The sequence below is a fragment of the Sciurus vulgaris genome (genome assembly GCF_902686455.1).
Source record: "Sciurus vulgaris genome assembly, chromosome: 5".
NCBI lineage: Eukaryota > Metazoa > Chordata > Mammalia > Rodentia > Sciuridae > Sciurus > Sciurus vulgaris.
The window spans coordinates 81,714,457-81,727,331 of record NC_136465.1 but is presented as its reverse complement, the minus strand read 5'-3'; the positions used below and the strand labels follow the sequence as shown (position 1 = coordinate 81,727,331).

At 38.4% G+C, this 12,875-nt stretch overlaps 1 protein-coding gene across 1 annotated transcript; it reads right to left on the bottom strand.

Annotated features, from left to right (window-relative positions):
* Positions 1-306: 306 nt before the first annotated feature.
* Positions 307-12,152, bottom strand: DDX47 (DEAD-box helicase 47). The gene is made up of 12 exons (XM_079140045.1): positions 11,835-12,152; positions 11,098-11,191; positions 7,444-7,632; positions 7,121-7,192; positions 6,793-6,911; positions 6,152-6,223; positions 5,896-6,012; positions 5,209-5,355; positions 4,534-4,671; positions 2,796-2,866; positions 1,969-2,098; positions 307-861 (listed from the first exon to the last, which is right to left on the bottom strand). Exons 1-12 carry the CDS (start codon positions 11,916-11,918, stop codon positions 730-732), a joined length of 1,365 nt encoding a protein of 454 aa, XP_078996171.1. The 5' UTR covers positions 11,919-12,152; the 3' UTR covers positions 307-729.
* Between the last annotated feature and the right edge of the window lie 723 nt (positions 12,153-12,875).

The following is a 12,875-nucleotide window of genomic DNA, read 5'->3' as shown; positions in this document are numbered from 1 at the left end:
GAATCTTTTAAAAGTCATATATAGCTGGGTGTAGTGGTGCATATCTATAATCCCAGAAACTCAGAGGCTGAGGCAGAGCCAATGAGGTGGTATACACCTGTAATCCCATAGCTTGGGAGGCTAAGGCAAGAGAATCACAACTTCAAAGTCAGCCTCAGCAATTTAGCGAGGCCCTCAGCAACTTAGTGAGATCCTGTCTCAAAATTTAAAAGAGTGAATAAATAAATAAATAAGACTGGGGATGTAGCTCAGGGGTAAAGTGACCTTGGGCTCAATTCCCAGTACCAAAAAAATAAAATAAAAAAATAAAAATAACATTTAAATTTATTGTTTCACATTGGGTGTAATGAAGTACAAGCTCCAATGTCTTAATCTCACTTATAGACATCCCAGCCTCCTCCCTTTACAGTTATAAGTTGTATACTTCATTAACCCAGTCCTTGACTTGCAGTCAAAAAGTCTGTGTGAAGTCACAGAAGAGCACATCCCCTCACATCGTGAGCAAGCAATCAAAGCTGAAGAGCAGAGTATTGCCAACCAGCACTGTAAAAATTATCCTGCAGCAATGACACCCCAGCACTCAGAGGAGAATGAGCACTGCATTAGCTGAACAGCTTCTAAACATAATTTGGACAGATCTCAGTCTGAGGAACTCTAAGGAGGAGTGTCACTCTTTTCTGCGATCCCATTTTACAAACAGAGAGGAGAACTCAAGTCTTTATAAAGTGGTTAACGGCCTTTCCGTTTCTTCATTTTCCCTCCAGCCACCTTGTTCCTGACACCAATAGCACCCTCTGTATCATCATTATCTCCAACATCTTCTCGCTTGCGTTTCTTCTTTTCTCCATGTTCCCTTAACTCCTACAGGAAAACAGAAAGGATGCAAATGAAAATCAATTACTGTCACTAGTCCCATACTTCAAATACTGAGTAATTCCCCAAACCTGATACTAGCAAGAGTAAGACCCAACTCCAAATATGCCAAATTTTTAATCTTCTCAATAATCAAACCACAAAAATTAAAATAATAAGCTACTATTTTCACACAGCAGATTGAGAAGGGTAATAACTAGTATTGACAAATATCATCACTGATCATAAAACCTGCTGCAGCTTTTCTTGGGGGCAATCTAGCATCTCATATTAATTCAAATTTTAGCAGCATGTACTCCTAAGCAGAAGAAATCCACTTCCAGGAATTTATTCTCAGAAACAGGACAAGTATGCGATGCTATACATACTATGATGTGCACTATAGTACTAGCTAAAATAGAAATAGAAAAAGTTACATCCATCAATGTAAATCAGGTTACATATGTGTGATGGAATTCTTTACAGTAATTAAGAAGTGATCACCTGGCGGGCAGGAAGGTGGAAGTGGGAATAAAAAGATGATCACATGGATCTACACTTATTCAAATAGAAAAATGCTACTCATATACATAGATAAATTCTAATCATGGCTAAATACCTCAAACTACAACTCCAGCAAAAAGACAGCACTAGAATCTTCTATAACCTTCTCATTATCATTACTACTGCTACTACAGCTACTGGTATTTATGTAGTTTATAGTAGCTTGCCTGGTGCTCATAAAATACCTTAAGTATTCAAGGCAAGTGTTATTCTCAATTTACAGGTGAGGAACTGATTCTGAGAAGCTAAGCAAAATGTCTTAAGCTCACAGACAACAACTAGGTCTTCTGACCCCAAGTCTGATGGTATTTTTGCCAGATGTGAAACATGAATAGTGACTAGGAATGTGGTAACCCTGGTCAGATTAAGTCCAAACAAATCCTGATTCAATCATGTGGTCTAAAGGCAATTTTCTACCATCTCTGTGCTTGCCCATCTTAATTTGGAATAAAATTAATGCCCAGATCATGCAGATTATTATTAATACAATAAACATCTGACATAGTTACTATCATTTCCAGGGAGGCTCGTGAAAAACAGTAAGATGCACACCATTCGGGCAAATCTTTGGGCTTCAGTCACTCGTTCTGTCAGCATCATAACCTCATCATCTTGGGTTGGAAAGACAGGCAGTTTCTTCCCAATTAAGTGTTCTATGCGCTGAAAGAGTTCCACATCATACCTGAGGAAGGAAAATTGGCATGGCTTTTGTTGGCTGATAATGCAAATGTCTTGGCTATTCCCAAACAATATGCTATTATATCATAGAATACAACATGAGTCACAGTTTTAAACACTATTAAATATATTTTTTTCTCTTTCTACATATTGGTTAAGTGTAATCTTTGTGCATGGTCCATGAGAAAATCACCCAAGGTATTCTTTACTTACAGAATAGGCTTGAGTACACAAAAATTTGTTCCTTTTTCATAAAGATTAGACATAGTTATTCTAATTCTTTCTGAATACAGGGAAAAGTCATTGCTCCCTAGTTCTAGCTGCTGGAAGAAATAACACATGCTGCTTATTGTACTTCTATAAACCAAATACTATACTAGATCTTTTACATAGCTACTTTTCACCAAAACCCTGCTAGGTCAGTACTATTACTTCCATTTTAGAAATACAAAAATCAGAAGGAGGAAGTTTAAGCAATAGTACCATAAATGATAGAGCCAGGTTCCAAGTCACTCTGGCTCTTTGAAGCTCTTTTGGTATTCTGCTCTTGTCTCTACACTTTTTATTTTGCTGTGCTCCAAAAGTGATTTACTTACTGTGTGACAAAAGTAATTGCCTTTCCAGAGCGCCCAGCTCTAGCCGTTCGACCTACACGTCTCTACACTTTTTATTTTGCTGTGCTCCAAAAGTGATTTACTTACTGTGTGACAAAAGTAATTGCCTTTCCAGAGCGCCCAGCTCTAGCCGTTCGACCTACACGATGGATGTAATCCTGGAACATAGTTAAATAAATTAAAATTATATGGATTATGAGTAATAAGCTGCATATATAAAGTCTTATTGCAAACCTTTGAAAAAACAGATTCATATATTAGAACATGAAGAAAATGGCTTGGATAATTAGTTGAAACAAATCTACTTTATCTTCTTCATTTTTCTTGCAATGCAAAACTGACGTAATACTTTCCTTCCTTTCATAGACAAGTCTACAAAGAATATCCGCATGGTTATAGTGATGTAGTACAAAGAAAAGCAACACTGGATAAGGAGGTCTTAACCACCCACCAGCTACTCTGCAAATCACCTACCTGTCTAAAGCTTGGTTTCTATCTATAAAACAGGAATAGAAATGCATGTCCAAACTTGTATTGTGAAAATCAAATGAGACAGCATCTTCTCTACATCAGTTAAGTACAAAGTTAAGAGATTAAATTTAAAAAAAAAAAAAAAGTTCAACCTGGGTGACTCTTCCATCCCCAGGGGACATTTGGTAATGTTTGGAAACATTTCTCTTGTCATAACTGGAAGACTGTGCAATACTGCTGTCTAGCAAACAGACCAGGAATGTTAGGCATACTATATGCAAAGAACAAGCCCCACAATAAAAGAATTCACTGGCCCAAAATGTTAATGGTGTCAACATTATGAAACTAAGACACTAAGAAGAATGAAAAGTTGTCATTTCTAAAAAAAAGAGATTGAGAGCTGGGGTGTAACTAGTGGTAGAACAAGTTCGATTCAAGTTCGATCCTCAGTACCACACACACCACACACACACATCAAAAAAAAAGAAATGAGACTGACATAGATTAGCAATATGCTGCATCTGCCCTCTCTATGAGCACCTAATAACTCTCCTTAGCAACCTTCAATCTCATTTATTAATATGACATTCATAGGCATGTGCAAGATGATAAAAATTAATACATCAAGAGCTTTTGGCCAGGTGCAGTGGTGCACACCACTAATCCTAGCAACTTGGGAGGCTGAAGCAGGAGGAGGATTACAAGTTCAAGGCTAGCCTGAGCAACTTAACAAAGGCCCTAAGCAATTCAGCAAGACCCTGTCTCAAAAAAAAAGATTAAAAATGACTGGGGATGTAGTTCAGTGGCAAAGTGCTCCTGGATCCAAAACCCAATCCAAAAAAAAAAAAAAGGACTGGGGAGATAGCTCAGTTGGTAGAGTGCTTGCCTTGCATGCACAAGGCCCTGAGTTCAATCCCCAGCACCGCAAAAAAAATAAAAAATAAAAAATAAAAAAAATAATAAACTTTGGATCTCATGAAAATCAAAGGAAGATCAGTAGAGGAAAAGGACCAGGAGGCAGGAGGAGGGAGGGAGGGAGGAAGTGCTGAGGAGTAATGCTAGCCAAATTATATTGTTATATTGTGTGCATGTACAAATATGTAACAAAAAATCATATCAATATGTACAGCTATAATGCACCAATAAAAAAACATGAAAAGAGGATGGGGTGGAGTGGTGGAGAGCTTGCCTCTCACATGTGAGGGACTGGGTTCGGTCCACAGCATCACATAAAAATAAATAAATAAAGATATTGTGTCTGTCTATAACTAAAAAATATTTTTTAAAAAAAATGGACAGAAAAAAAACAGAAATAAATTTTGAGAATGAAAGTCAACTCAGCAATAGGACTCACCTTGGAATGAGTTGGAATGTCAAAGTTGACCACTACATCCACATGAGGTATGTCCAAACCTCTGCTTGCAACATCAGTTGCCAGAAGAATGGAACGAGCCTTAGCCTTAAACTTATTAAGGGATCCTAGGCGCTTGCTCTGAGATAATAAAAAAGAAATAAGCAAAATTTTAATCTGATAAAACAAAGGAAGCTTGGAATATAAGATACATAAGACATACAAAACAGACACACTAAATACAAAAACTAAGAAATAGAATTTTTTTAAAAAATTTTCCCTGCTAAGTTCAGAATGAGGCTTTGCAGATTAAAACAGAAATACCGAAGCAACAAAAAATATTTAAGATACAGGCTACAAATAGTAACACAAAATAGGGATTGTTTAACATGACAGAAAAATAATTGGAAAATAATTTATTAAGTGTCTTTAGACACCAGAGAATCACTATTACCACTAAGGCTGAATAAATCAACTCAAATAGCTTGCAAACCAGACAACTACCAATAAATATTCTAATTTGAGCCTTATTGTTATCCTGAGAGAGGAAAGTAAGCATCCAGAGCAACACTTCAAAGCCCATAAAATTAGAACAATTGCTGTATGTCCTTATCGTATAAATCTATTATTATAAGGTTTATCCTTCTTATGCCATCAGTGATGCCAAAGAATCCTTACCTGACTCATCTGTCCATGGAGGGGGATAGCAGTAAATCCAAGATTTCGGAGTAGCAAAGCTGTTCTCTGAGTATTATTACACGTGCTGCAGAATATCATAAAGGAGTTTCCAGCCAATTCATTTAGAATATAAACCAGGTAGGTATCCTAAGTTACAAACCCAAAACAATATATGTAAATGAATCTGGAAAAAAGGTTGGCCTGGCATATTCATTAAGGACAGACTAAGCCTAAAAGTTTCTCAATTATCCAGACAACCAGTTGCTAGCTCTGCATTTTTTAATCAGTACTATGATCTTTATGAACCACAGATCCCCAATATAGCCTGAGGTCAAGCAAAAGGAGAGCTACACTCAGCCACCAGGAAAAGTTCTTACATTAAAGCACAAAATTTGGGGCAGCTTTTACAAAAAATGCACATAATAAAGTAAAAATTACCTCAAAGATGGAGCTGGGAAAGAATTATCTCATTACACCAGGAATTCATTGTGATTTAGTATATTGTGAATTCCTGAAATGTTTAACTTATCTGTGACAAATATAAGTACAACATACACTCTAAGACAAACAGAGGTGACTCCACCCTGTACCACAGCTCTCAGCATATCAAGAGTTGGCACATTTTCAGATGTTTTTGTGAGGAGAGGGGTGAGGGCGAGACAGGAATGATCAAAGTAAACACTTTACCTTGAATTTAGAGGGAATAAAAAGGTAATATTGCTGTAATTTTTCAACTGTCTGGTATTTAGAGGAAACAGCACATTTCACAGGATTCTTCAGAGCTGCTCGCTGAAGTTTTTGCACCTAGAGAAAGGGAAGCTAGCATAGTACACTAATTCATAAACACTTTGTTTTTACTTTTACATGTTTTTACTATTGTCATTTTTTTTTTAAATGTATCAATTCTTATAAAGAGGAAAACATATGTCCAAGCAAATTTCACCTTTTTGGTCATGGTAGCAGAGAAGAGAAACGTTTTCCGATCTCGGGGGATCACTTTGAGGATCTTGTCAACCTGAAGTATAAAGAGAAGTTGCCAAACTGACATTTAAACTGAACACTGGCAAATCCTCCAAATAGTGAAGGAGATGGCGACTAAGAAGCTAAATGTATCACAGTGGAGATCTGGGACTCAACATTCAATTTAGCTAGAATTTATTGACTGTTTGCTATTTTCATGTCATACCAAATGTTTTTAAAAAATAATGCTATTCAGAGAAAAGGAGAGTTTAAGTTGGTAGATTAGAAACTCTCTTAAAGAAAAGTTTAAATTCGTAGACTTGATGACCCACTATGCTGAGTGGGTCATCAAAGAAAATGACAACATTTCAAGCTTTACAGGAGAGATCTAAATCAAATAAAATGGGGAAAAGAAACTCTGGTTTTGACACTTCTCATCTCTGAAGTGAAAATCGAACTATTTTCTAAAAAAAGCAGGTGCTGGAGGCAGGAAGGATGTGACGTACACCAAGAATGGAAAAAGGGCAGAGGGATGCTGAAGCTGCACAAGTGGGGGCAAGGAACCAAATTTTGAAACAGAGAGCTTGAGATGCTCTATAAAGAGGAAAGAAACTGAAAATTCACCTCTGTCTCAAAATCCATATTCAATATTCGGTCTGCTTCATCCATGACCAGGTATTTGAGAGCTCTTAAATTGAAACCTTTTGTATTTTCCAAGTGGTCAATCAGTCGGCCAGGAGTTGCTACCAAGAAAGGTTGAGGGAAAAGGGCAATGTTTTCAAACAAGAACAAAAAGAAAGTGATCTCCCCTTACCACAACCACCAAAAAAATTAAGAAATTAAAAAACTAAACACAATTACAAAAATCTGTTCCTCAAAGTCTTTCCACCCAATAGATAGATTTTTTCCAATTTATCCCTGCCAGCATCTTTTACCTTTGCCAATTACTCACCTATTACTATATGTGGTTTTTTAGCCAGGGCCAAAGACTGGGACATTGAATCAATTCCACCTACAATCACAGCTACAGAAATAAAAAGAACTTAGAAAAGAGATCCTTAGTTTCTTCCACAGTCTACTAAATATCTCTTAAAGTCAATGCTAGATTTCTACTTATATTTGTTCTTCCCTCATTACTAATACTTTTCCCAAAGCTACAATACAACATCAGCTCCTTAGTCAATAATTCACAATAACACTTTCTTCTACTCTCTTGTTACACTCATTCTCCACCTGTGATGACACTGCAGCACTCCCTTCCTCGCAGATACTTACCACTCTGCACTCCAATAGAGGACCCCAGAGCTTCAAACTGCTCTGAGATCTGAAAGGCCAACTCCCGAGTGGGAGTGAGCACGAGGGCAAACAAACGCTGGGGTGTCTCTAGCAGAGCATTCAGAATGGGCAAAGCAAAGGCCCCTGTTTTTCCAGAGCCAGTTTCTGCCAGCCCAATGATATCACGACCTAGAAGACAAAGAAAATACCTAATACAAGAAAATTCCCTAGGTGTTCTTTCCATATTTTCTACAATGACATAATGCTGGGCACAAAGTAGTCACTCAATCTGTAATAACATGATTAATTAAGAACAAAGGAGGGTGACTAAATAGAAAAGACATGGTCCCTGTCCTAGACAAGCTCAAAAATCCAAAGGTGAGACAAATACATAAATACATCATAATGTGATAAGAGCTTTAATACAAACCCCTACAAAATACAGTGAGAATGCAAAGGAAGAAGTAATTCAATGCCTGGAACAGTCAGGCTAATAGAGGTACTGAGTGAGTTATACCTGGATGTGATCAACAAAGGGAAGGAAGGATAATCCTGCATGAGGAAAGATGGGGTTTTAAAGAATGTAGCATACAAAGGAAGAGTGAGAAGTACAAGATGGCTGAACACAGAGTATTACAGGGGAAAGGAAGAATGAGGCTAAAAAGGAAATTCATAAGCCATCTACAAGTTTTGACAATGTTATTCTGCAGGAAGATAATGGCATAAGGATGAGCCAAGGAGCTTAACAATACACACCATATACTGCTCATTCTGAGAATGTCAAAAGTAATTCTTTAAGAATAGGTTGCCACTCTTTGTTTTCACCACTTACGCCATTGAGAAATTAACTCCCAAGTCAAGACCACTACCTCTGGCTGGCTGTAGCCCCTTGAGGTAGCTGTGCACAAAAACAATGCCTAGTGGGAATGCTTCCTATTGAGCAATGGCCCCTACCCAGTTGTTCATGTTGTTTTGTGATTGTACCCACTGTTAAGAAAGCAGTTATCTAGAAAGCATCCTTCTGTGAACCCCTTTTCTCTCAGGCAACCTGAATATGACTCTGTTCCTTACAATTGTCTATCACTCTATTCCCCTGATATCTGAAATCAATTATTTCCAACTAAACTCAACTTTGCTGAAATTATTTTTCTTCCTATGTTCCTTTCTACATCAATGGTACATATATGCCCTAAACCCACTACTAGACACTTTGCAATAATCTCCAATTTCCCTACCTTTCCTTTCATTTGCCCAAACTGGCTGTAAAATCATGAGGATTCTTTTTCTATCATCTTCTCTTTTTCATTCTCACTACCACAAACCTACCCATTATTGTCAAAATTATTGCAATAACTTCTTAATTGGTCTTCCAAACTCTAGTTTATTTTCAAATAATTTTACACAGTTATGATATCAATTTTCTAAGAGTACATCTCTAAAGATTTCATAGTGCTAAAAACAACCTCCAAAGGAACTCCACTGCCTATGGAACAAAGATCAAACTCTTTACCCAGCATTCAAGTCTTTCATAATCTGGCCCCATTCACTTTACTAAACTTCTTCACCACACTATTGTGAAAGTGCTTACAAACCTCCATACGTGCCCATTGTGCAGCCTCCTTGGCTTTTTTCTTGTTATTCCCCTATGACTAGAAAGTCCACTGCGTCATAGCTAAATATCTAAATACTTCTAAATTCAGTCTTCAAGGTTCAACTCAAAGGTCTTCCCAATCTCCCCAGACAAAAACTAAAATGAAACAATTTTCTCTAATCCATTCCAGTGAAATTGAACTACTCCTCCTCTAGAACTCCCCCCACCCCCTGCCCCAGTACCGTGCATAATGGCCAGGACCTTGTGCATAATGGGCAAGTTTTACCGCTGAGCTACATCCCACAGTCAGTCAGTGTCTGTCTGTCTCTCTCTCTCTCTAAGATAGCATCTCACTAAATTGCCCAGGCTGGTCTCAAAGTTGTGATTCTCCTGCCTCAGCCTCCTGAGTAGCTGGGATTACAAGCATGCACAACTGCATCCAGTACCCAAGGTACATTTTGACTGTACCTTTTCAATATCCCTGTTCACCCTGTAATAAATCTGTAATTATCTCCTTATTAGACTCCTGAAAAAAGCAGATTCTTAACTTCCAGTGCTTTGCATTGACATAAAATAACCCATAGTGACTACTTATGGAAGAAACACATGAAATTATACCGAAAAAGCCTAAACCCTTTTCTACATGACAGCTCTTCAAAACATCAAAGCCAAAACATTACTCTTCTCTTCTTTAGACACATTAAAGCCAAAACATTACTCTTCTCTTCTTTAGACACTCAGTTCCTTTAACTATTTGTGACTATTCTTGATACTATACCACACTCACTGCCCCTCAGTTGATTCCTGAAAGCTGTGGTCTTCAGACCTAAGAAAAACAGTGTCTTGTGTGTAGTCCGACCAGCACAAGGCACTATTTTCTCTCTAGAGCTTACCAGTTCTTAATCTGGAACTCTTGAAAGAGAAATTCAAGATGAAGAAAGAAAAGTCTTAAACTTGCTGAAATTATATGTAAAAAAAAAAAAAAAAAAAAAAAAAATTTTTTTTTTCCAGTACTAGGAATTGAACCTAGGGTCAGTTTACCACTGAGCTACAGCCTCAGCACATTTTATTTTGAAGTGGAAGAGGGTGGGGGTTCCCATTAAATTCCCAAGGCTGGCCGGAAACCACTGAGGCTGTCCTCCTGCCTGAGTCTTCCAAGTCACTGGGATTACTGGCATGCTCTACCATGCCCAGCAATTATATACAAAATTTTATATTTGATTTTTTATGGGGACACATGGTATTTTTTAAATGGGGAAATCTTTCCTTTTATTTGATTCTCAAAGGGATAAAGGAGCCCCAAAACATTACCCTCTCCTTAAGATAATGTTGCCAAAATTATATATTTACTTTCTGTGAGAATTGTAATGAACTTCAGTTAATCAATACCTCAGATCTCTTTTTTACCACCCACTCTAATCCTGTAAAGTTAGCACTTTGGGAATCTAGGACTTTATTTCTGTTCCTATTAAAGTTCATCCTGTTAGTTTCACTCCCACTAGTTATCAACCAGCACTTTACCCATTCATCTGCAAAAATAATAAGCACATTTCACAACAAAAGCTTTGAACTCCTCCAAACACAGATATTGTCATATGACTTATAAAAAAACAACAATCCTCACATAAGAGGTTAGGTGTACAATAGGCTATGCCACCTTGACTTGTGCAAGTGCACTCTATGATGTTCACACAAGACAAAAACATTTAAAAACACATTTTCCAGAAAATATCCCCTTCATTAAGCAACACATGACTGTATGTTTCAGGTGTTCTTATATGTAAGTGTGCATATATTGATTCATGATTTCTAACAAGTTTCTCATTAGTACATTTTAATCCAGTTCTTTCTTACAGTCAACATCTGTAGCAGAGAACAAATCCCTTCAACTATTAAATACAAAAGAAAACTCGGCAAAACTGGAAAATGACTTTTTTAAAAACCCAAACTTTGCTTCTTTAGAAACCATATCTTTATTTCATTTGAAATATGCAAGCAATCATTGTCAATAGTGGTATAACTTCACTGAATCATACCAGGATACATATTTAACTTCTACCTACCTTGTAAGGCCAGAGGAATAGCTTCAATCTGTATCTTAGTGGGCTTGGTCCATCCCAACTGATCACAAGCTTCACACAACACATCTGTCACACCCTTAGAATTCAGAAAAATATACCTTAGCGAAAAACAGCACATCTTCACCTCCCTTCTCTTTAAATGACTTTACAATGCTATTCTGCTGATGACATGTAAAGTCCCTTACATTTGAGTTAACAAGAATTTATCATGCACCTCAACAAAAGCTCTGAACTCTTCCAAACACAGTTATTGTCACGACTTAACGAATGCTTTCCACTTAACGAGGACAAAGCCAAGTGTTTACGTGTAGTGCCTTATTTAATTATCACAATTCTTCAAGGTAAGTACTAATATTTTCCCCAATTTACACGTACAACGTGTGGCACAGTAAGTGACTGGATCAAAATTAAAATCTGATTGATCCAAAGACTCCGGAGTCCACCTATAAAAAGACCCGATGCAGATACAACCTCCTGGGCAAAAAACGAACTTCGGCCCCCTAAAGTGGAGAAGGTAAACAGGGGCTTTCAGTCCTCTCTCCACCAAACCTGAGAGCCGAGGGAGCGCAGTCGGACGCCGAGCTTCTGAAATTCTGCGGCGAAATCTAACCTAGGCCCCGAGATGCTTGTGTACGCTACTGGCCGGGATCTAAGGTAACCGGTGCCTGCTTGAACCTAGCGCCAGCAGTACGAGAGATGCCGGCATCGCCCATTCTCACCAGGTCCTTAAATGTTTTCGTTTCTTCCTCCACCGCTGGCTGGGGCGCTTCAGCTGGAGAATCGTGCTCCTCGGACGCCGCCATGTTGCCCGTGGATTCCGGAAGTGGGTTGGCGGCGCACGGAATGCTGGGAAATGTAGTTTTAGCGTTCCCTTGACAACGTGTTGTGGCGCCCCCTGCGGGCTGACCGCGGTCTACAGCAGGCCCCAGGCAGGTGGGGGTTTGCGGAAATGTGGATCTAAGTGTATGGGCTTGCAGAACTGAGCCAAGGGCAGACCATGCCGCCCTTCTAAAGATCCTTCCCTGTCTCCCTGTTATGTCCCCGCTTTTCTAACTGTAGAGATATGAACGATCGGATAACACAGTGTTATTTATTCATTTCATTCATTTATTCAATATTTTTTGAGAGCCTACCATATGCTAGGGCTATGCTAGATGCCTAGTGAACAGAACAGTGTTCTCTGCTCTCGTGGATGGAAGACATAATCGGTGATCACAAATCACTTCAAATTGTTAAAAGTGCTATGATTCAACAAATGTTAGAAAAATAAGGAATGGGGAAGAAAAGTTGTGGGAATAACAGGGAAATTGGAAAGGCCTCTCTGAGGCAGTGATATTTGAACTGAGACCTTTCTGATGAGCAGGAAAAAGTCCTTTAAAGACCTAGGGGACAATTATTCCATACTGAGGAACTAGGTGTACAAAAGCCCTAAAGCCAATGAGGCTCTTCTGGAAAGCCATCATCCACTACTGGGGCAAATTAAATACCTCTGTGTTGCATGCCCAGTGCTCAGCAAGTGCACTCCTATAGGGAAGCGCGGCGTTCCTCTATGCTGGTTGTTCATTACAGCATTATTCCCAGAGGTGGAGAGGTGGAGAGTTGGAGGCAATCTGCTGCACCTCACTGGGAGAGTGGGTATTTCAAATGTGACATGTCACGTACAAGCATGGCCTTATAGTTAGATCTCGAAAACCCAGTGCTGCATGAGGAAAGCATAAAATAGATTGTGTATATTTAAAATATGTGCCTACATGACATCA

Excerpts from the sequence above, each read along its gene's own strand:
- DDX47 (XM_079140045.1), bottom strand. The coding sequence starts at position 11,918 with ATGGCGGCGTCCGAGGAGCACGATTCTCCAGCTGAAGCGCCCCAGCCA. Across the intron at positions 6,224-6,792 it reads ATATGGATTTTGAGACAGAG|GTTGACAAGATCCTCAAAGT; the intron begins GTGAATTTTCAG and ends TTTATACTTCAG. Across the intron at positions 862-1,968 it reads CCCAAAGATTTGCCCGAATG|GAGTTAAGGGAACATGGAGA; the intron begins GTGTGCATCTTA and ends GTTTTCCTGTAG.